At 41.5% G+C, this 25,190-nt stretch overlaps 1 protein-coding gene across 1 annotated transcript in view; it reads left to right on the top strand.

Annotated features, from left to right (window-relative positions):
- Positions 1-25,190, top strand: part of LOC140491367 (FERM and PDZ domain-containing protein 1-like) — a 102,338-nt gene that overhangs the window by 7,854 nt on the left and 69,294 nt on the right. The window contains exon 2 of the mRNA XM_072589450.1: positions 20,909-21,013. Within this exon, the coding sequence (XP_072445551.1) occupies positions 20,913-21,013 (101 nt within the window). The 5' untranslated portion in view covers positions 20,909-20,912. The remainder of the gene's footprint in view (positions 1-20,908; positions 21,014-25,190) is intronic.

The following is a 25,190-nucleotide window of genomic DNA, read 5'->3' as shown; positions in this document are numbered from 1 at the left end:
TACTGTTTCTAACAATGTACAAAGCTGTTCCTATATCATTGGTGGGGGTTGGATTTAGATATATTGTACTCCCATTGGAAGCACTATTCTTGTTTTTGAATATGCCATAGAAGTTTGGGAGATCCAGGAATTGAGTGTATAGTTTAGCAGGTGCTTAAGTATAGTACTAAGGGCAAGTTGAAACATCAGTGGTGCTGAATCCTAGGTGAGTATTCAACAAATCTGTTACAATATTTAAAGGGAATCAGGGAGCCTTTTAGTTTGCTAATCAACATTCATTTCAATCATCATGAAAAAAAGCAGATAAATTGATAATTTTCTCTTTAATGTGAGCAATTAATTGTTTGATATTTCTCTACACAATGGCAGAGCCTTCAATGTTTTTTACTTCCATTTCTATGTTACAAAGAAATAGAGATGCAAAATTCAACTGGGATGCAATGAATCACCGTTAAATTTATGTACTGTACGTAACGTTATTACTTGCCATTCATATTGTAGAAACAATATGAATGTGACGAGACATTACCTGTTAATTACTCTCATTGTTCTGTTCAATCCAATTTAAAACCAACCAACAAAATATGTGAACATTTCATATTGGCAAATAGTGACATAATATGCCATGAGTTTAAAAAGAGATGACAGGGCAAGCCTGAATTGTGTTCTGCTCAAAGTACAGTTGGATGGAATCTTATCAGATGAGAAGGAAAATATTTTATCCCTGCACAAATGTAATTTACCTTCCTAACTCTCAAGGGAGGATCTGAACTCTGAGTCAACGCCATAAATAATGTCTTCTTCTCCACCTCATTGTTTTAAAGGATTCAAATTCAAAGAACTCAAAGCATGCTGTGTTAAATTCATATTGAGATATACTAAAATATGAAATAATTAAATGATTAAAAAGGACTACTAATTATTCAATGACAGTGAACTTAACTCTCAAATACAGCCCAATAAAATGAATGTGCCAGCGACTGACAAAAAAGCATAAAGTAGATTGACCTAGTAGTACATCCTTCAGTGATCAGATTCACACCTAGGTTGCTTCATTAAACTCCTGAGATCAGGCATATCAGGAGGGATCTCAATTGAGTTATTCTATTTTTCAGAGGTTTCACTGAGCACACTGAATATTTGTGCAAATATTTGAAAAACAATTGGTGACTGTAAGCTCCCATATACCACGCAAAAGGAAATGTTCACAATGTACTTAATGCCACGAAATGACAAAGTATGGGACTTCATCCAAATTATAGCCCTAAACTCTGATTATACAACTAAATCGTCCAATACTATGTCTTATAAATAGCCCTGTTTAACTAAAAAGCCATCAAAATTATAGAAAAGAAAGAGGAGTAGGGTTGATATAATGACAAGAATCACATTACTAATAATTTGGGAGGGATAAGTGGTTAAATGTATATCTAGAGGGGTAGCTACATCTGGGGGGACGCTTGTCAGGTTTCTCTAATATCCATGGTGATGATCCTGATCTTCCACAGTATGTGCATGAATATTCAGGGCCTTGTTTCCACTGAATGGATATTCTGGAGGAGGGCCTAGGGACTCTGAACCTCAGACACTATCCTGAGGAACTCCTGCAGAGATGTCATGGAGCTGAGGTGACTGACCTCTAACAACCACGACCATCTTCCTATGTCCTATGTATGGCATCAACCAATGGAGATTGTGCCCCTTGAAAGCCATTAAGTCCAGTTTTGCGAGGACTCCTTGATGCCATTGTGGGCCAAATGCAGCCTTGATGTCAAGGGCTGTCACTCTTACCTCCCCTCTGGAATTCAGCTCTTTTGTCCATGTTTGAATTAAGACTGTAAGGAGGTCAGGAGCTGAGTGGCACAGACGGAACCCAAATTGGGTGTCACTGAGCAAGTTATTGCTGAGCAGGTGTTGCTTGATAGCACTGTTATTGACACCTTCCATCACTTTATTGATAATCAAGAGTAGACTGTTTGGACAGTAATTGGCCAGGTTGGATTTGCCCGGCTTTTTATGTACAGGACATGCTTGGGCAATTTGCCACATTGTTGGGTAGATGCCAGTGTTGTAACCGTGTGAGTGGTCTTTTTATTTTGCCTACTACAATGCACCACTTGCATGTCCATTCTGCAAGTTTGTTAAATTCTTCTATCTTGTCATTGTCTTCTTTCCTATTTGATGTACCTTCCAATTTTTGCCTTGTCACAAAATTTGTTGTTGTTCTTCGGATCACCAAGACCAACTAATTTATGTAACTGATGAACAGTACCAATCCCAGAACTGATCTCTATGACACTCCACTTCTGACCTTCTACTAGTCTGAAATAATTAAGTTTAAAACTCCAACCGTATTTTATAGCCATTTTGCTATCCGATCTGCCAGAAATTCCCTTCTTCTCACATACTCTGTCTGGAACCAAGTGGAACTTATTGCCTATGAGATCCTTGATTGTGTTGTTAGCCTGGGGCAATCAAGGAAGTCCTGGCTGACAAGGGATCCTGCAGTTAAGCGGTAGTGTGGGGGAGAAAGGGGATTAAAAGAAAAAAATATAGACAGAGGATTCACATGACATGGTTGCTGAGGAAAAATGAGAAAAATGCTAAAATAAAGAAAAAGAGAAAAAAACCAGGAGATAAGGGCATTGCTTGTCACTGGCCACTCAGGTGTTTCCTTTAAAAAAATATAAACAGAAGATTCAAAGTCTCCTGATTTCAGTGTATACAGCCAGTGTGCTGTGCACTTGTAAATAAAGGGTGACTTGGTGATGGAATACCGGCCTCTGTGCTGTTACTTCACTAACCTAAATCTATCCTGCGGTCCTTTATTGGAGGCATTTTGCAAGTCTTTGTAGATTAAATTCACATTGCTATCCTTAAATAATTCATTCACACATTTGATGAAGAATGACTGTCCTTTTGGAAATCTGTGTGGATTACTCTTCATTTTTCTCTCTGTTTCTAACGTTTTTCTGTATTACCTTTGAATAAAGATTCTAAGAATTTTCCTAACTCCAGTGTTAAGATAACTGATCTATAATTCCCCTGGATTTGTCTTGTCTCCCATTTTGAATAGAAGAATAGCATCAGCTGTCTGCCAATTCTATGGCAATATTTCCTCATATCATTAACAGAGAGGAGATAATTTAAAAGCATAACATTTATTTTAAATTTGCTAGATCTGTCTGGTGGAAAAGGAATGAGGTGGTTTCATATCGATCTAAGTTATTGGCCACCTTACTAATTAGTGAGGATGGTTCTTGGTGTTCACTTTATAAACTCAAGGAACTCCTTTTGCTCTGAAGTGTATCTGAGATGGCTGCTTTGATTGATTCCTTTAATACTCAAAGGGCATGTGGAGTGCATTTGGCTTAGCTTTTAGTGTTTACCAGCTCATCTAATTTCTAATATTATCTCAAAATGGCCAGCAAAATGAGTCAGTGAGATTCATTTCTAATAATTTTAATAAATGCATTAATATGTGCAATTTTTAAAAAAACAATTGCTTAAGGGATATGGGCATCACTGGTAAGGCGGGCGTTTATTGCCCACCCTTTACTACACTTGAGCAGGTGCTGATGAGCTACCTTCTTGAACCACTGCAGCCAGTACATAAACAGAGGCAGCTTTTAGGAAGAGAGTTTCAGGAGTTTTACTCAGCAACAATGAAAGGACCAGCATTTTAAGCTGGAATTTTGTGGGTTCTTTGGCAATGGCCTAGGAGGCAGGAATATTGGGAAAGGTGGTCATTGTATTCCTGATGAAGGTCTTTTGCCCGAAACGTCGATTTCCCTGCTCCTCGGATGCTGCCTGAACTGCCGTGCTTTTCCAGCACCACTAATCCAGAAAGGTGGTCATTGGCCTATTCATTGTGTGCCACAAAACTAGATAATGAAATACTTTACCGTCTTATGATAAAGTGGGGACCAGTAACTTTTTTTGAAAAAAAAAACAAAAACTCACTTATTTATTGAAAGAATTAAGTCTTAAAATTTCATGGTTTTAAATTAAAAAATGTTTACTATGAGACTCAAACATTGCAAGCACTGAGTACTATCTAACACTTAGAATGAATATAAATTAGATTTCACAGGCAAAATAACAGTTAATTACAAACAATGAATCTCTTGAAGAGCATTAAGGTGGATAAGTCCCCAGGGCCCAATGAGATCTACCCCAGGTTATTGAGAGAGGCAACAGAGGACATTGCTGGGCCTTGACCAAGATCAGGAGAAGGACTGGTGAGTAGCCAATGTTATTCCTCAGTTTAAGAAGGGGAATAGGAATAATCTAGGAAACTATAGACCAGTCAGTCTCATGTCGGTGGTTAGGAAGCTATTGGAGAGAATTCTTAGGGATAGGATGTACATGCCTTTAGAAAAGAATGGCCTAATTAGGGACGGTCAGCATGATTCTGTGCAGGGCAGGTCATGTCTTACTAATTTGATTGAATTTTTTGAGGAGGTAATGAAGGACCCCAATGAAGGTAGAGCAGTGGATATTGTCTACATGGATTTTAGTAAGGCTTTCGACAAGGTGCCTCATGGTAGGTTCATCCAGAAGATTAAGATGCATGGGATGCATAGTGACTTGTCCCCTTGGATTCAGAATTGACTTGCCATTAGAAGGCAGAGGGTAATGGTGGAAGGGTGTTTTTTTAGACTGGAGGTCTATGACTAGTGGTGTTCCACAAGGATCTGCCCTGGGACCTCTGCTGTTTGTGATATATATAAATGACTTGGATGGAAACATAGATGAGTGGGTTAGTAAGTTTGCAGACGACACAAAGATTGGTTGAATTGTAGATACTGTAGAAGGTTGTCAAAGGATACAGCGTGGTATAGATCAGTTGTAGATATGGGCAGAGAAATGGCAGATGGAGTTTAATCTGGGTAAGTGTGAGGTGCTGCACTTTGGGAGATCACATGTTAAGAAAAAGTATACAGTTAATGGCAGGACTCTGAACAGCATTAATATACAGAGGGATCTTGGCGTTCAAGTCCATAGCTCCCTGAAATTGGCCATTCAGGTAGAGAGACAAATGGCATGCTTGCCTTTATTGGTCAGGGAATTGAGTACAAACGTCAGGATGTCATGTTGCAGCTTGATAAGACTTTGGTTAGGCCACACTTAGATTATTGCGTTCAGTTCTGGAACCAGGTGGATTTTATTAACTATGAAATCCACGTTACAGGAAGGTTATGGAAGCTTCAGAGAGGGTGTCCACAATGACTAAAAACATTGAGACCACGAAAGGACCTGCATAGCCAACATGTAACCGAGTGTAGGGTCTGCCTGGCCATTACCATGAATGTGGGGAGCTGCTTGCAGTAATCTTTGTCCTTGTTGGCACTCTGGACACTACCTCACCAATGTGGCTATGTCTGCATCCAATCCTGGCCACCAGGTATAACTTCTTGCCAGCATCTTCATTTTGGAAACCTCTGGATGACCCTGGTAGAGTTTGGCCAGTGTCTGGCAGCAACCATTGCTTGGGACTTTCACCCTTGGCTCCCCATAATAATATGTCATCCTCTATAGTGATCTGGTCTCTCTGAGTCCAAAAAGATTTCAATTCTGGTTGTGACGGCCCTTTGGTTCCCCCCACCAGCTGTTTTAGTTTTGCCAGGCCCGGATCTTTCTGTGTCCAAAGTCTGATATTGTCAGCTGCGAAGCTATGGATAGCATTGCCTTGTCCTCTTAAGTAGACCTACCTGGTTATTATTACAAATTTACAAGTTATTGGTGGATTTTCCTAACTCCAAATGTAACTGCCAAACCTTCTCTATCTGGACGTAGTTAGGCACTGCATTTGCCAAAGTCCTGGATGTATAAATTATTAGGCATACCACTCCATTGGGCCACCCATGAGCTAATATTAACCTGATGCCATATGGGGAGGCATCATATATCAATACCAGATCTCGCTGTGGTCAGTGTGCCAACACCGTAGAGGATAATAGCTGTTTCTTCATTTCCCTGAAAGCTTTGGTCTGGTTACGTAACCATTTCCAAGGCTAACCCTTGTTTTAGGAGTTGATGCAAAGGTGCCAGGATGGAGGCCAGGTTATGTATGAACCCAAGGAAAGACCTGAGCTGCGGTACAGACATGGGTACTGGGAAACCTTTGATTGCCCCCACTTTACCTTGCAATGGGTGTATCCCAATCTAGGCAAAAGTGAGGACTGCAGATGCTAGAAACCAGAGTTTAGATTAGAGTGGTGCTGGAAAGGCACAGCAGGTCAGACATTTCGGGCAAAAGCCCTTCATTAGGACCTTCTGTTGCCCAAGTAGGTCACTTGGGGTGCCTGGAACATACATTTTTCCCTTCTAAGGCATACACCTGCCTGGAAGAAACATCTAAGGACTATATCTACGTTCTCTCAGTGCTCTTTATTGATCTTCCCTGTCAGTAGTATATCATCTAGATAAATGGTAACCTGGGGTAGACTCTGATAATGTTCTTCATCATCCACTAAAAATTGCACAGGCTGATGGTACCCCAAATGGCAGTCTCGTATATTGGTACAAACCCTTATGGGTATTAATTGTACTTCTGGGAATCCACACCTAACTGTGATTACAAGTACGTATGGTCCATGTCCAGCTTCATGAAGGACAGCACCCCTCCACTAACTGTGTACAAATCCTCCATGCGAGGGATTGGACATGTATCAGCTCTAAAAAGTGGTTTGTCATTTGTTTAAAATTCCCAGAAAGCTGAACCAACCCGTCTGTCTTCACAATCATTATGACCATTCCAGAAACACAGAGCATAGAACATAGAACAATACAGCGCAGAACCTTCAGCCCTTGATGTTGCACCGACCTGTGAACTAATCTAAGCCCATCCCCCTGCACTATCCCATCGTCATCATATGCTTATCCAAGAACTGTTTAAATGCCCCCAATGTGGCTGAGTTAACTACATTGGTAGGCAGGGCATTCCATGCTCTTACCACCCTCTGAGTAAAGAACCTGCCTCTGACATCTGTCTTAAATCTATCACCCCTCAATTTGCAGCTAAGCCCCCTTGTGTAAGCCGATGCCATCATCCTAAGAAAAAGACTTTCACTGTCTACCCTACCTAATCCTCTGATCATCTTGTATACCTCTATTAAATCCCCTCTTAGCTTTCTCCTCTCTAATGAGAACAGACCCAAGTCCCTTAGCCTTTCCTCATAAGACCTTCCCTCCACCAGGCAATATCGTGGTAAATCTCCTCTGCACCTTTTCCAATGCTTCCACATCCTTCCTGTAATGGAGCGACCAGAACTCCACACAATATTCCAAGTGAGGCCGCAATGGCGTCATGGCTCCGGAACTCAATCCCTCTCCCAATAAAATCTAACACACCGTATGCCTTCTTAACAGCACTATCAACCTTGGTGGCAACTTTCAGGGATCTATGTACATGGACACCAAGATCCCTCTGCACATCCACACTACCAAGAATTATTGACCCAGTATCCTGCCTTCCTGTTATTCTTCCCAAGGTGAATCAACTGAGATTTAACTGCATTGAACTCCATTTGCCACCTCTCAGCCCAATTCTGCAGTTTATCTAAGTCTCCTGCAACTTGCATCATTCTTCCATCTGTCCAACACTCAAACCGACGTTAGTGTCATCTGCAAACTTACTAATCCATCCACCTATGCCTGCGTCCAAGTCATTTATAACAATGACAAACAGCAGTGGTCCCAAAACAGATCGTTGTGGCACACCACTAGTAACCGGACTCCAGGCTGAATATTTTCCATCAACCACCACTTGTTGCCTTCTTACAGAAAGCCAGTTTCTAATCCAAATTGCTAAATTACCCTCAATCCTATGCCTCTGCAATTTCTCCAAAAGTCTACCATGTGGAACCTTATCAAAGGCTTAATTGAAGTCCATGTCCATCACGTCAACTGCCCTACCCTCATCGACATGCTTGGTCATCTTCTCAAAAAAACTTAATGAGAATTGTGAGACATGATCTGTCCTTGACGAAACCATGTTGACTATCTCCAATCAAATTGTTGCTTGCTACATGCTTACAAATCATATTCTCTTATAATCCTTTCCAAAACTTTTCCTACAACAGACGTAAAGCTCACTGGTCTGTTTAATACCTGGGTTATCTCGACTGCCCTTCTTGAACAAGGGCACAATATTTGCAATCCTCCAGTCCTTTGTAATTAAACCTGTAGACAGTGACAACTCAAAGATCAAGGCCAAAGACTCCGCCATCCCCTCCCTAGCTTCCCAGAGAATCCTTGGATAAACCCCATCTGGCCCAGACTTATCTACTTTCACACCTTCTAGAATTGATAACCCTTCTCCTTACTAACCTCTATCCTTTATAGTCTAATAGCTAGTATCTCAGTCTTCTCCTTTACAATATTTTCCTTTTCCTGAGTGAAAACTGATGAGAAATATTCGTGTAGTACCTCTCCGATTTCCATTTGGTCCACACGCAACTTCCAACTTCTGTTTTTGACTGGCCCTATTCTTACCCTAGTCATCCTTTTATTCCTCACATACCTATAGAAAACTTTAGGGTTCTCCTTTATTCTATTTGCTAAAGACTTGTCATGTCCCCTCCTTGCTCTTCTTAACTCTCTCTTTAAATCCTTCCTAGCTAATCTGTAACTCTCCATCACCTCATCTGAACCATCTCGTCTCAACGTCACATAAGCCTCCCTCTTCCGCTTAACAAGAGATACAATTTCTTTAGTAAACCACGGTTCCCTTACCTTATCACTTCCTCCCTGCCTGACAGGGACATACCTACCAAGGACACTCAATATCTGTTCCTTAAACCAGCTCCACATTTCAATTGTCCCCATCCTCTGTATTTTGCTACCCCATTCTATGCATCCTAAGTTTTGCCTGATCGCATTATAATTGCCCTTGCCCCATCTATAACTCTTGCCCTGTAGCATATACCTATCCCTTTCCATCGCTAAACTAAACGTAACCGAATTATGGTCACTCTCTCCAAAGTGCTCACCTACCACTAAATCAAACACCTGACCTGGTTCATTACCAAGCACCAGATCCAGTGTGGCCTCCCCTCTTGTCGGCCCTTCGACATACTGTGTCAGGAAACCCTCCTGCACACATTGGACAAAAAATGATTCGTCCGAAGTACTAGAGTTGTAGCATTTCCAGTCAATGTTGGGGAAGTTAAAGTCCCCCATAACGACCACCCTGTTCCTTTCACTGCCACCCAGAATCATTTTTCCAATCCTCTCCTTCACCTCCCTGGAACTTTGCAGAGGCCTATGAAAAAACCCCAGAAGTGTGACCTCTCCTCTCCTGTTTCTAACCTCAGCCCATACCACCTCAGTAGACAAGTCTTCATCAAAAGTTCTTTCAGCCACCGTTACACTGTCCCTTGACTAACAAAGCCACACCTCCCCCTCTTTTACCACCTTCCTTGATCTTAATGAAAGATCTAAACCCTGGAATCTGCAACATCCATTCCCGATATCTGCTCTATCCATGTCTCCGAAATGGCCACAACATCGAAGTCCCAGGTACCTACCCATGCTGCAAGCTCACTTACCTTATTCTGGATACTCCTGGCATTGCAGTAGACACACTTCAAACCAGCTTGCTGTCTGCAAGCACACTCCTGTGACTGTGAAATCCTGTCCATGTCCTCTCTACTTTCATCCTCCTGTGCACTTGAACAACACCACAGGTTCCAGTATCACTGCTGAGCTAGTTTAAACCCACTTGATTAATGATTCAATGGTTCAATGATTCCTTTGCTTCCAGCCTTCTGACTTCTGCCTCTACTTTTCCCCGTAAGATAAAAGGCACTGGGTAGGCCTTGCAGAATCATAGTTTTGGTTCCTGGTCAACGTGCAAAGTGGCATGCCTAGTCCCTAGGCCTCCCTGAAAAACCATTAGGTATTGAATTTGGACTTCATGCAGACAGCGACTTTCTAATTCAAAAATGTTGAGCCAATCAAGGTGAACCTTTTCCAACCAATTGTGCCCCATCAAGCTTAGGCATGGGCCTCTTACTACAATCAGTGGTAACTGAACCAGCTACTTCTCATTAGAGATCAGAAGAGAAGTTGTACCCTTAATCTGTAAAGGCTCCCCAGTACAGGTTCACAGTCTAGCCAAGGTCTTGCGCAAACTTCAGGGTTGGAGTCAAAAGTGAATTTTGCTAAAGACTGGTTGTGCAATGACTGATATAGCCACACCAGTATCAATCTCCATGAGAACTGGGTGACCATTTAACCAGATGTTTATTTCAATTGGTTCTGATTTGGATGTTGCTAAACAGTTTAACTGTTCCAAACCAGATGTAGGTGGACTTTCCAGAATGTACAGTCTTCTGGATACCGGCCTATGAGTTCCCTTACTCCGTTTAGGTCTAGCGGGACTCTTCTGCTGTCTCAAGTCCGAACACCAGCAACAACTACAATGGCTTGCTGGCTTGGATCCTGAAGAAAATTTTAACTGTTTGGCCGAGGCTTGGCTTTGTTTTGGGTTTTTGCTGTGAGCTGACCTGGAGTCCTTCTGTTCAGGATATGTCCTGAGTGAGGCTACGCAATCACTTTCACACAAGTGGTGTGCCCCAACCTCAGTGGAACTGGTGAGGGTGTCCACTTCCATTGAAACTCCTGCTCATATACTCCATTTGCTACATTTTCCAATGATAAAGCCAGTTGTCGTGCCTGTTTGAAGTCCACTTGGGCTTCAGCTAGTAAGCCTTTTTGCATGGTTACATCATTAATTCAACGTGCCAAAAGGTCTCTCAGCTTCTCATTAAGGATTAAACCAAAGTCACATGCCTCTGTCAGTTGTCTTAACCTCATCGAAAATCCCCTGGTTCTCAAATTGCCCAGTAAAACTGATCGTGTCTCAGAATTAGAGGAGGCTCGGGATCGTTATATTCCTTAACTAAATCCATCAACTCTTCAAAGCTGTCTATATCTAATGCCTCATGATAAGTTAGGTTCCTAATAACTGAAAAAGCTGCAGGACCACAAACGTCAGGGGGATCGCACATTGCTTTTCAATGGCCTCCAGTGTCATTTGCCCAAAAAGAAAGCATCCTTTCCTTCTACAGAGACCGTGTAGTTCTTTTCCATATGTTTGCATGGTGTGCCCGCCCATTGAAAGCCCAGTTCACTCGAATTATTTCTTCTTCTGAACTAAACTCTCCACATGTGAAAAAAGCATGCTTTCTGATTCTTGACTATATATGAGAGACATGCAGGAGTGAGTTGCTGGACTTTGGAGTGGACTGCCGCTGCTTTGTTCTCCTTGGTCAGCGTTCAGGCCTATCTTAATTAAGATCAGGTAGCGGTGCATCCAAATTGCACGGGGCATGGAGGCTGGACTGTAATGGGCAGGGGTCAAGGACCCTGGTGGAAATCTGAGTGGTCAGTAGAGGCAGGCTGATCAGGGAAGAGTGGAAAGACTGGAATAGAGTCATAGAGTCATTGAGATGTACAGCATGGAAACAGACCCTTTGGTCCAACACGTCCATGCCGACCAGATATCCCAACCCAATCTAGTCCCACCTGCTAGCACCCGGTCCATATCCCTCCAATCCCTTCCTATTCATATACCCATCCAAATGCCTCTTAAATATTGCAATTGTACCAGCCTCCACCACATGCTTAGCTGCAGGGGCTACATTAGAATCTAAGAGAGGGCCCAAGTGTTGCTGCTGGCTTGCATTGAGTGAATATGTGTCCAGCTGCCATTCAATTCACAGAATCGTAGAATCGTTATGGCACAGAAGGAGGCCATTCAGGCCATTGTGTTCTGCACTGGCTCCACAAGTGAGCACTGTGACGTATTGTGAGTTCCCTCCCTTTTCTCCATATCCTTGCACATTGTTTCTATTCAAGTCAACATTGAATGTCCTCTTGAATGCCTCAAATGATCCTGCTTCCACCACACTCCCAGACAGGGGAGTGCAGACCCAAACCACTAGTTGTGTAAAAAAAAATGCATTAATCCTGAGGTTGTCCCAGTTTTTGTGTCTGAATGTATTGATAGTGTTAAAGTGAGACAGTCCCATGATTGAATGGGTGTTCACGCAAAGGTGAGATTGAACATAACTACAATAGGGTTATTTATTTACATTGTGCTCTGTGCTGTGCTTGCTTTGAAGTGTTCAAATCTCGTTCATTGTTTGATTGGATCTATTAATGTTGCAATATTGCTTTAATACATGACTGCACCATAAACAGTACCTGCTTAAAACATGCCCATACCACAAGCACAGTTAAATGGAAGCGATTAAGAAATGTGATTAATGATGCTGTGGAAGACACAATAAATCTCTCTCATTATGTACTGTCTGAAAATCAGAAGTTTGTCTTTCCAAAGGTTACAATTTCAGTGTACCTTCTTTCCCCATCAAATGAGAAGAAATAGTTGCAAAATAAAAAACCGAAAGAACTGCGGATGTTAGAATCCAGAAACAAAAGCAGAAATTGCTGGAAAATGTCAGCAGGTCTGGCAGCATCTGTGGAGAGAAATCAGAGTTAATGTTTCAGGTCTAATGACCCTTCCTGAGAACTGATGGTAGCTGGGAAAATGTTGGTTTATAAGCAGATGATAGGATAGGGAGATGGTAAGGAGTAAATGATGGGTGGGGATAGAGCCCAAAGGAGTCAGTGATGATCTGTCTAGAAGGGTGGATAACTGTTAGTAGAGACTGCTAGTAGCCAACAATGGGTTGTGTGTAATAGTAGACTATGTGATAGCAAGAAATATTTGCAAGTTTGAATTGCTGTACTCCCAGCTATCCTGCCAAACTGTTTTGTCTCACATTGTATTTGTTACTTCTGTAAATTACTTTAAATCAGTGGCCTATTGTACTCCATCTTTTTAGCTTCTTCCCAGTTAGTCCAACCAGACCTCTTCAGATTTGGAAAACATTGATCAACTCCTCTCAGCCTCTCCTTTCCAAGGAGAACAGTCTCAGCATCTCCAATCTTGCTTCATAAACTAAGTTTCTTATCCCTGGAACCATTTTTGTTCATCTCTTCATTATTCTCTCCTTCATGTAGTGTGGCAGCTGAAACAGCACACAATACTCCACCTGAATCATGGAAGCCCTACAGTGTGGAAACAAGCCCTTTGGCTCAAGTCCACACCAACCCTCCGAAGACTATTCCACCGAAACCCATTCCCCTACCCTATTACTCTACATTTACTGCTGACTAATGCACCTAACCTACATAAACCTGAGCACTTGCGGCAATTTAGCATGGCCAATTCACCTAACCTGCACATCTTTGGACTGAGAGAGGAAACTGGACCACCCGGAGGAAACCCACCCAGACACAGAGAGAACATACAAACTCCACAGTTACCCAGAGCTGGAATAAAACCCGGGTCCTGGCACTGTGAGGCAGCAGTGCTAACCACTGAGCCACCGTGTGTGAAGACTAACCAATGTCTTGTTTAAATTCAGTATAACCCCTTACTCTCGCACACTATGCTCCTATTAATAATGATGATGATACTGTCAACTTTATTAACTGCTGTCTTCACCTGTCCCATCATCTTCAAAGACCTATGCACATACTCACCATGATCCATCTTCCCCTGAGTCTGTTTAATAATTGCATCTCTTATTTTATATTTTCTGCTGATGTTCTTCCCCAAAATGCATCATCTCGGGATAACTGGTCGGCATGGATGAGTTGGACCAAAGTGTCTGTTTCCGTGCTGTATATCTTTATGAGTCTAAAAAAACTCACACTTCCCCACATTGATCTTCCTCTGCCATCTATCTGCCCACTCCTCCAACTTGTTTATGAGCTTTCAGAGTACTATCTGTTCTCCTCACAGTTAAAAAGCTTCCAAGTTTTGTATCATCTGCTTCCTGTACGCTAAGATCTAGATGATTAATTATATATCAGGAAATGCCAGGGTCCTAATGTCAACCCCTGGGGATTTCCACTGCACACTTTCTTCCAACCTGAAAAATACTCTTTAACCATTGCCCTCTATTTTCTATCCACATTGCTATTTTCATGAGCCACAATTTCCTCACAAGTCTGTTGTGTGGCACCTTTTGAAAATCCATATACACAACAGCATTATCCTAATTAATTATTTCAGTTAACTCTTTAAAATAAACCAAATTATTTAAAAGTACAGTTTTTCCTTCAGGAATCTGTGCTGGCTGTTCCCAATCAACTCACCATTTTCCATGTGACTACTAATTCTATCCTGAATAATTGTTCCTCAAAGCTGCCTTACCACCGAGGTTAAACTGGTCTGTAATTGCTGGGCTTATCCTCACTACCTTTGTTTGAACAGGGATGTAATGTTTGCATTTCCAGGTATAGAGCCAGGTTCTTCAACTCCTGAGGGTAACAGCAATGGCTGTTAATTTCCAACCCTTCCCACTACAGGATTTTCTGTGCTCCTCATGCATATGTAACAAGCTGAAAACCATGCAATTGTAACAGGAAATCTACCCCTGAGACTGCATACTGGAAGATTCTGCCCTAAATTTTAGATCAGGGGCCAGAGAATGCATTGAGTACTGACAGCAAACTCGTCTTACGGTCTGCTCCATTAATCTGTGTTGCCATGCTACATTGCTTTTTAGCTGACAAAATTGTATAGTGCTTTGATCCCTAGCCAAATGTGAATCTAGCCATGCTGTGCAAAGACCAACGTGCATTAGTTTTTGATGGTGATGTTGTATAAGGTGGAACACAGTGTACTGCACCTCTCCAACACTGAATTATGCCAGTCTTTGAAATTTACTCAGATTTATGTCCATGCAGTAGGATTCATGCCAACCTGTCCTCTCATTAACCCTATACCTATTGTCTCAGTTGTTAAAATTCATTCTGGTATTGTCACATCTTCCTGCAATGGTGAGTGCTCACTTTTAATGCTTTGGACTAGCCAAAAGTATTAAAAGTGTTGGTTGGTGAATGGAGCACATTTATCTTCTATTCCTATACACTGCTGGAGTGGCATGATGGCTCAGTGGTTAGCACTGCTGCCTCACAATATAAGGCAACCTGGGTTCAAATCCAGCCTTGAGTGACTGCACATTCACCCCGTGTCTGCGCGGGTGCTCCAGTTTCCTCCCGCAGTCCAGCAACGTGCAGGTTAGGGTGGATTGGCCATGGGAAATACAGGGATCAGGCAGATGTGGGTGCGATGCTCTTTGGAAAGTCAGTGCAGACTCAAGAGGCTTTCTATGTTTTTAAGTGGCAATGTACTCATGAGAGCCTATAGCTGTTGTCAGTAGCATGTGTGAATCAGCAATAGAATAACAATGGAGACCGTGTAGTATGACTGCTCAGTTCCATGAAAAGGTTCATCACAAAGTTTGTTCAGTGTTAACAGTCCATGTTCTTAAGGCAGAGGTGCATAGAATCATAATAAACAAAGGAGTGACAAATTATTGGGGATAGGCAGGAAGGTGGAGTAATTAGATAAGCTGTGGTCTTATTGAATTACAGAACAGGTGCAGTGGGCCAACTGGCCAATTCCTGCTGCTAATTCAAATGCCCACATTGTTCGTGTAATCTCCTCTCATCCTTGTTTAAAATATAATCTGTGGCTGGGGTTTTCTGATTTTTTTGTTTAGGTCAATAGAAAAAGATTCAGTTAGTTATTGCTGAACCTTTCCTCCAGTATGATCCTGGCTTTGTCCTTTGCATTCTTTTGAGTAGTTGAATTATTACATCATAGTTCTCTTAGTATAATTGGAATTGCCTGGCGGAGTAACATAAGGGTCAAATATGGCAGACGGTTTGATTATTTGAAAAGGTCCCTCACGGTAGACTGGTTGAGAAGATTAAGTCACATGAGATTCATGGTGAGTTGGTAAGTTGGATACCAAATTGGCTTGGTCATAAAAGCAGAGGGTATTTACAGAGGGGTATTTTTCTGACTGGAGGTCTGTGACCAGTAGTGTTCCGCAGGGATCAGTGCTGGGACCTCTGTTGTTTGTAATATATATAAATGATTTGGATGAAAATGTAGATGGTGTGACTCATAGGTTTGCTGATGACATGAAAATTGACGGAATTGAGGATAATGAGGAAGGTTGTCAAAAGCAGAATATAGGTCAGTTGGAAAGTTGGGCACTAAGAGGGCAGATGAGGTTAATCTGGACTTGTGTGAGATGATGCATTTTGGAAGATCAAATGCATGAGGATTGTATACAGTAAATGGCAGGACCTTTAGGAGCATTGAGGGATGTTGTGGTGCAAGTCCATAACTCCCTGAAAGAGGCAACACAAGTGGATAAGGTGGTAAAGAAGGTGTAAGGTATGCTTGCCTTCATGGTCGTGGAATTGAGTATAAAAGTTATCAAGTCATGTTGCAGCTGTACAAAACTTTAGTCAGACCACATTTGGGGTATATGTGCAGTTTTGGTTACCACACTATGCAAATGGTGTGGAGGCTTTGGAGAGGCTGTGAAGAGATTTATCAGGATTTTGCCTGGATTTGAGTTTATTAGCTGTACCTATTACTGGACAAACTTGGATTGTTTTTACCAGAGCACCAGAGGCTGAGGGGATCATGAATAGGGTAGAGAGAGAATGGAGATGTCAAATACAAGGGGGCATAGGTTTAAGGTGAGAGGGGGACTGCTTAAAAGAGATGTGAGAGGGAAGTGTTTTTACACAGAGGGTATTGGCTGCTGGAACATGCTGCCAGGGGAGGTGGTAGAAACAGATATGATAGCAATATTTAAAAGGCATTTAGACAGACATACGGCCAGGCAGAGAATAGACAATAGACAATAGGTGCAGGAGTAGGCCATTCTGCCCTTCGAGCCTGCACCACCATTCATAATGATCATGTCTGATCATCCTCAATCAGTATCCTGTTCCTGCCTTATCCCCATAACCCTTGATTCCACTATCCTTGAGAGCTCTATCCAACTCTTTCTTAAACAAATCCAGAGACTGGGCCTCCACTGCCTTCTGGGGCAGAGCATTCCTCACACCCACCACTCTCTGGGTGAAGAAGTCTCTCCTCATCTCTGTTCTAAATGGTCTACCCCTTATTTTTAAGCTGTGTCCTCTGGTTCGGGACTCACCCATCAGCGGAAACATGTTTCCTGCCTCCAGAGTGTTTCCAGAGGGATATAGACCATGTGCAGGCAGATGAGATTAGTTCAGAACGACATCATGGGTGGTGTAGCAACAGTGGGCTGAAGGGCATTTGTTCTATGTTCTATTATTGCTTTATCTGCTTCAGCTATGGTTCATAGTTTTCTTAATCCATCTCCAAAACTAGTTAGAGTTGGTATTTGCAATGGGTAAACGTCTGGGTGAAAAATGTTGCAGAACTCTTTTGAGCTCCTAACCAGTTCACATGAGTTTACCCCATGTACCGGAATGTTAGCTTTGGCCCAGTTGATAGCCCTCTCAATTATATATTGCAAGCTCATAGGTTTGAACCTTGCTCCAGATGTACATAATCTTAGCAATCACCAAGGGATGCTGCGCTATTAGTACTAATTTTCTGATGGTGTGTTAAATGAGGATCCATCAGCTCCCGAAGGCTGGTCTAAGTGATTCCATGCAGCAATTTGAAGCAAAACAGAGTAGTTCAGATGTCCTGGCTGATATTTATTCCTCAACCAAAGTCACTTTAAAATCCAATTAAATGGTCATTTATCTCAATGGTGAAAGGGGCTATATCAATGCAAAGAAACATTCCAGAGCAGAACATGGAGCAGCCCAGTGAAGAAATGTTACATAATGGAGCAGAGCACATTTCAACATCAGTGAACTTTTCTGATTTGTGTTAACTTGGAGTAAATAGTCGAAAGGACGTAAGGGGAACAATTCCAGCTCTTTTATGTGAACAGCGACCAGTAACTGGGGTCGGGGAGTCCAGAACTAGACGGCATAGGTTTAGGGTGGGAGGGAAAAGATATAAAAGAGACCTAAGGGGCAGCTTTTTCACACAAAGGGTTCTATGGGTATGGAATGAGCTACCAGAGGAAGTGGTGGAGGCTGGTACAATTGCAACATTTAAGAGGCATTTAGATGGGTGTATAAATAGGAAGGGTTTGGAGGGATATGGGCCAGGTGCTGGCGGGTGGGACTAGATTGAGTTGGGATATCTGGTCAGTGTGGACGGGTTGGACCAAAGGGTCTGTTCCTGTGCTGTACATCTTTATGACTCTATAACGTTGAAGTACAGTTCCCCAACAAGTCTTATTCCAGCAGAAACATAAGTCTTATCTGCAACAAGCAATTTAATAAAATATCTGTGTCTTTTTTTTAAAGGCTATTTTCCCCAGTACTGGTAATAAATGGTAGCTTTTGGGTTAGAATTAGGTTTTTATTGTCATGCGTATTAAAGTACAGGGATACAGGAGTATAGTGAAAAGTTTATAATGTCACCATTCACGGTGATATCTTAGGTACAAGTATTGAGGTACAAAATCTTCGATAAAGAATAGAAAAATAAAGAAATAAGTTAGAATTTCAACAATACAGTTCTTGTCAGTATAGAGTGACAAATAAGAAATAAAATTAAAAGTTCCAAATGACAGTCTTCTTTAGCTGTGGATCTGCAGTCAGATTCCCTGTATAACTGGAGCGCTAAAAAGAACATGAATGATAATGAAGGCAATCTGACTCTCCCAATTGCAAAATGGAAACAGAAGAATGTAGTAAAACATGATGAACAAGAGTTGAGTTCTTCGAGCCTGTTTATGCCGAAACCAGGAGTAGGTGATGAAGCTCCCTATCAATTAGATTATAACTCATCTGCTCCTTAACTCTACTTATCTGTCTTTGATCCATATCTTTTCTTGCAAGACTTCAGATCTCATGGTGCAACATCTGTGGCTGTCTGGAGGAGAGAGCCCAAGATTTCTGTTTTTTTTAATAGACAAAGAAGTACTGTCTGATCGATTATAGGAAAATAGAAGTGTAGGTTTAAGAATTTCAGGCAGTGCAAGCCATCATTAAAAATGTCAGCATTGAACAAGTCTCTGACAATAATTCAGGATTGCATCAATTAAAATAACAAATTTCAATACTGCAAAATATTAGTGGCTATTTGGACCTGACACTGACAACACATTCTTACTGATATTTTCTAATTAAACTGCTCAGAGATATTTTTCCACACCTCTGAAGCAGTTCTTGAAGCCAGGCCTCCTGACTCAGAGTTAGGGACACTACCACTGTGCCATCACTGTCCTGTTTACATCTACCACCCAGATACCAGAAACCAGAAACTCCAGTCCAGCTGTTAGAGCTGAAGACAATTATCGTCCAGTTTTTAGAAACGTTTCTAAATGTGAGAGCTGCTTGTTAAGCTGGGGAAGAGAAGCCACTGGTGAATTTATTCTGACAAGAACATTTTGCTTATTCGCTGTTGAGTTGCTGATGCTGTGAGTCCCATTTTAATATTAACTTTCACTCCGTGAAATGCTTCAGTAAGTTTTCTCCAACTGGGACCATACCTCAGTTGTTGTGAGGAAACTCAGAAAGGTGCCAAATTATACTGGCAGCCTGACACCTCCAACAGTAAATGACATCATCCAACTCCCAGTCTAGGGCACTGGGCTGTGCTGGGCATCGAGCATATAGAATCCCTACAGTGTGGAAGCAGGCCATTCAGCCCATTGAGTCCACACTGACCCTTTGAAGAGCACCTCACCCAGACTCACCCCTCTACATTTCCCATGCCATCCCTTGACACTATTGGCAATTTAGCATGGCCAGTCCACCTAACCTGCACATCTTTGGACTTTGTGAGGAAACCTGAGCATCCAGAGGAAACCCATGCAGACATCGGAAGAATGTTCAAATTCTACACAGACAATAGCCTGAGGGTGGAATCAAACCTGGATCTCTGGCGTTGTACGGTAGCAGTGCTAACCACTGAGCTACTGTGTTGTCCCTAAACCTCTCTGTCTACTAGTACAAAGATCCTTTGCAAAATGGGTTGTGTGTTTTCAAACCAGTTCTCAAGAGATATAATTTGAATGGGATTGATTGACAATCTCAGACATAGGCATTAAAGGACAGATCAGGTGGAAATAGAAAAGTGACACGAAAGCAGAATAGTGTTAAAAGTGGTGCTCTGCTCAGGGAATAAGGCATGTTATTGGGGCAGAGTAAAGAAAGATTTACATTGAATCTAGTCTTCCTGTCCTGTTTGTGTTTGATGCAATACTAGCACCAATGCCTTCGGCGGGATGTTACTCATGACCCCCCTACATATTAACAGCACCGAGGTGGAACAAGTCGAGAGTGTTAAACTCCTGGGAGTAGTCATCCACAACAAGCTTTCTTGGATTCTTCACGTGGATGCACTGGTTACAAAGGCCCAACAACATCTCTCCTTCCTCAGGCAGCTAAGGAAATTCGGCATGACGGTGAATACCCTTGCCAGCTTTTATAGGTGTGCCATCGAGAGCATTCTGTCTGGATGTATCACTACCTGGTATGGCAACTGTACCATTCAAGATTGGAGATGGTTACAGAGAGTGGTGAACTCAGCCCGGACAATCACAAAGGCCAACCTCCCATCTATAGAATCCATCTACCAGGCCCGCTGTCAAGGAAAGGCTGCCAGCATTCTCAAAGATCCATCCCAACCTGGCAATGTTTTTCTACAAACACTACCATCAGGGAGAAGGTACAGAAGCCTGAACACATACACCATCTGGTTTTGAAACAGTTTCTACCCTACTGTTGTTAGAATACTGAATGGACTCACAAACTCTTAACATTCGCCTGTACCTGTGTTTTTGTTTTTGCTGTTTACCTATTATTTACTATCTATGCTACTTAACTCTGTGATCTGCCTGTATTACTCGCAAAACAAAGCTTTTCACTGTGCCTCGGTACACGTGACAATAAATTCAATTCAATTCAACGCAATAGTGAGATTAACACAAGTTATTATTTTCTACAGTTAAATGGAAGAACCAGAGGATAACATGGTCCAAGTCCGCAAATCCCACAAAGTTGAACAAATGGTGTCAAAATGGCTTCGCCTTACACGAGATAATTCACAGAGGTGAGATCTGTTTCTGTTGATTAAAGCCTGACTGCTGGAAGTGGAAAGACAAAGATCGTCAGGTCTCTTTGTTCAACCAATCACTTCAACATGAATGAACAATTCCTCTATTTCCACTGTGACCTTCATACGCATTACAGTTTGGAGAATTGTTCACATCTGGCAAGAAATTCATTCACATTTTATACCTTGTTGCCATCTGAAGAAGTCACTCACATTCTACATCATTGGCATCTGTACATAAATTGATTTGCATTCCCATGTGTGGTGAAATTCAGTCACAGCCTCAAAATAATGCAGACACCAGCCCTGAGCAGAGGGCAGGCCAAGCTAGGGTATGATAGGCCTGGATGAAACCAAAACGACTTCAGCACACCTGAAGATCCAACCTTAACCCCGATCCCTCAATATCAATTTACTTTTATCTTTTACATCCAATGTGCACTTGCATGACATACCATAATCTTAATTCATCTGGTCAAAGATCCAATTCCAAGATGAAATTTGGAGGATTTAGAAAGTGATGACAATTTATAAGAGAGACTCAGGTGTCATTTCACAATGTTTTGCTGGGTGCCATCAGGAGGCGGACAGAAATAATCTTTTTCAGGAACACAAGGAAGAAACCTATTGCTGTCTGTCCTCCAGCAGGTGTATTTTATACCTGTATCCAGTTCTGGAAGCAGTATAATAATTTAACCCACTCAGTAGAAGTGGGTACAGTTGCAGCCCATTCACTCTTATCTTGTTTAGCATATTCCATTTCATCACTTCTCACACCCACTTAAATTTGAAGAGTGCAAGTCATTCACTTTCTGTTCACATCCTCACCTCTCCACTTATTATTCCCACTCACCCTACTCTTCATGTAAAGTCCTGTATATTCCTGATGGATATCCTCACTGAATACACTGTATTTGTCTGGTGAAGACTTAGAGACACATAAGTCTGTGTTCCCTGGTTGTAGATAATCTGAGCACAACACACAAGGAAGGTGAACAGGACTGGAGGTGGATAACCACAGATAGCATCACTGACACTATCAGAGGAGGAATCCAGGGAGATCAGTGGTATATTTGATCATCTAGTGATAGATTTAAACTTCAAACCGCACCTTGTACTAGACTTGGTTATGTTGTCTTGATTTCAACAGCTTAATAGATTATGTTCATCTTAATTATGCAAAGTAGGAACATGTGAAATTAAGTTAGTAATTGTGCACATCTGCTTCTCCACTCCAGAGCCTTTATGCTAGAACTGCAGCCTGTGGACTCTCCTGATGATAATTTTTCTCTCAACAAACCGATTCCTTTTGAGGGTACATCACTGTAGAACTCACTCACAACATGCACTGGCACAAATATTCGCCCTTCACTGCGCTCTGTTAGATAGGTCATGGGTTTTCAGCTATAACCAGCAGCTCGTGAGTGAATATGAGCAGAGAGTGGTGAGAGGAACAACATTGGAGAATCCACGTTGGAGGATAAAGCTGTCTCCAAGCTTTATTCAGCCAGATATAAATGCCCAGGAACTGTCATTTAAAAAATAATAATAGAGAGCTGCAGCAAATCTGTGAAGTACAGGCACTGTCCACAAGAACAGTGAAGATAGAGGAAACTGAATTCCCCCAGTCTTATCAATAAAACGAGTGCCCATGGATCCTGACCATAGCCATACAGATACCAGTACATCTAAAACCTTAAGTAGGATGATACTATATTTTAATTGTGACCTTCTAGCTTGTCACTAATCTGTATTAAGCTCCCCTCCAATAAGAGAGCAGCATGGCTGTCCCCAAAGGATACTCCTAGGGGAAGAGGTCAGAGACATTGGATTAATGCAGTAGGAAGACTTCCCACCTTAAGGCTGCTGTAAACCATGGCGATTGTCTTCGTCAAAAGAGGACCAAACAAAAGTAGTCGCAACATCACCCTCTTGTTAGCACTCTGTTGTCATGTGAAGACTTCTGACCAAACAAAGTCTCTCACAATGCAGCTGAACTAAACTGTTTCCCAGAGGCAGCTGAATGACTAGTTTTGAGTCGAAAATGTTACCTGCAGAATGAGATTCCTGGGCTGTGGGTGTCCGCACTTACATTGTCCTTGAGGTTATGTGCTCCTTGTATCCAGCTAAAGCTCTTCAACCTGTTATGTAATGTGATATTCAGCTATTTGCATCTGTACATTTGCTGTTATCAAATGCAGCTCTCTAGTAAAGTGTCTAAGACCTTTCGCTTCACATACTTAGAGTTAGAGAGAAGACTGGTGTCTTCTCTCTAACTCTAAGAGAGTATCATGTGATCAGTAATTTTTAAAATAAAAACTCAATTGAAAGTTATTTGCTGTGATAAAAGAGTAGGATCTCTTCTAACTTGCTTATTTTTAATGAAGCAAAATATATAATTATCTTAATTATGTAATAACACTGTTAATCTACAGAATGTGGATTTTATTTCACCCTTATTATTTGATTTGGGTTTTTCTTGTTTTAATGCCCATACTTTGTGCCTTTATTATCTGATCTGTGCTCCTTTTTTGGTTTTAATGCCTTTAATAGCCTTAGAGAAGTTTACAGCTCCATGAGATTCTGTTGTTTACTTTGGATTAAAGTAATAAGCCCATCTCTGCTAATCTTATTATAATTTCCCTGTCTTCCCAGTCTTCTTTTGCTGAAAGATGGCACATCCACTAAAGCTGAGGATAAGCAACTGTCTGTCCCCATCTTGTGTAATTCTGGCTGGTACAAGTGAAAACACTGTTCTTCCAGTGGTTTCCATCTGTGACTATAATTGGTACTTCACATGAAGTGTTGCATGGTCACGCAGTATGTGTGTGATATGTACAGATATACCTATGTGTATAAATCAATATATATTTCCTCAGCTAAACTTAACATTTCCTCAGCTGTTGATCCATGTACACTATATCTACAGCTTGGATTTTTTGAGTTCATACCTGCAACATTTGGACTCTGCAAAGAAATATATTGTCTCGAATAATAAGCAATGGCAGTATAGATTTTCAGAGATAAAAAGTGACATCTTCTGAATGAACTGAATTGAAGTCCTGCTGTACCTGCAGAGTAATAGTTTATGATGAGAGTCTATATGCAAATCGACAAAGATAACATGGCCTTGGACTCTTTAACAGCAACCTATTAGCTTTAGTAACAGCATCATTTAAAAGCAAAGGCACAATTTACAATGTGTACATTCTCGGTGTGACAGTGAACAGTGGTGTCACACAGAAGTCTAGGTGTCCAAATATTCTAGCTGGTTATAGGTCTCATCAGACAGACGTAATTGCACACATTCTAAATGGAGTAATTACAGTAAATATTCCTGTAAGCCTTTAGGCCTATTTTTGAACAAGTAAGTGTGTAGGATGGATTAGATGAAAACAGCAAAAGAAACGTCTTTGTGTTTTGCAAGAAAGCTGTAGCGTTTGTTCAAGAAATCAGATTTTAGGTAACAAAATAGAGTTGGTAAGTTTTAAAACCAGATTTCTCATAATTTCATAGGGCTATTTCGTTGTTTTCTTTGTTTTGATGTATTGTGTTTCTTCTGCACTATTCAATTTTGCAAAGTGACTTAGTGACGGAACTGGCAAATTCAATTGTTTACTTCATCTTAAGGGGTTTCAACAAAGATGGATGGTAAGTTGTGCAGGTCAGTGAATTGGCCGTGCTAGATTGCCCATTGTGTTAGGTGCATTAGTCAGGAGTAGGCTACTCTTCAGAGGGTCGGTGTGGACTTGTTGGGCTGAAGGGCCTGTTTCCATACTGTAGGGAATCTAATCTAATCAAATCAAGAGAGTTGTGCAGGCTGTGTACTTCTGTTCTGAGTTTAGGCTGTGGAAAACAGCATCCCATTCTGTCGACTGAACTTGTGTATTTGGGCCTGTTTTCATCTGTGAGAGATTGGAGAACAAATTTCTATTACTTGTGACATAATCTACAACATTATCAATTTCTGAGACTGTGTCAGTGCATTATTTGCATTGAGTTTGATTATGCAAAGACAATTAGGCAGCTTGACTAGTCATGTGCTGCTCACCTGTAACTGTGTTTTGTCTTGTTATACTCAAGTTTCAGTTCTGTGCAGGATTTGGCAGTTTGCTGAGTACATGTATTTGCAATATGATTGTCAATAAAAGATTCAAATTGGAAAATAGATAAA

This window comes from Chiloscyllium punctatum, chromosome 2 (genome assembly GCF_047496795.1).
Source record: "Chiloscyllium punctatum isolate Juve2018m chromosome 2, sChiPun1.3, whole genome shotgun sequence".
Taxonomy (NCBI): Eukaryota; Metazoa; Chordata; class Chondrichthyes; order Orectolobiformes; family Hemiscylliidae; genus Chiloscyllium; species Chiloscyllium punctatum.
The sequence above is the reverse complement of the archived record's forward strand: the minus strand, read 5'-3'. Positions and strand labels throughout refer to the sequence as shown.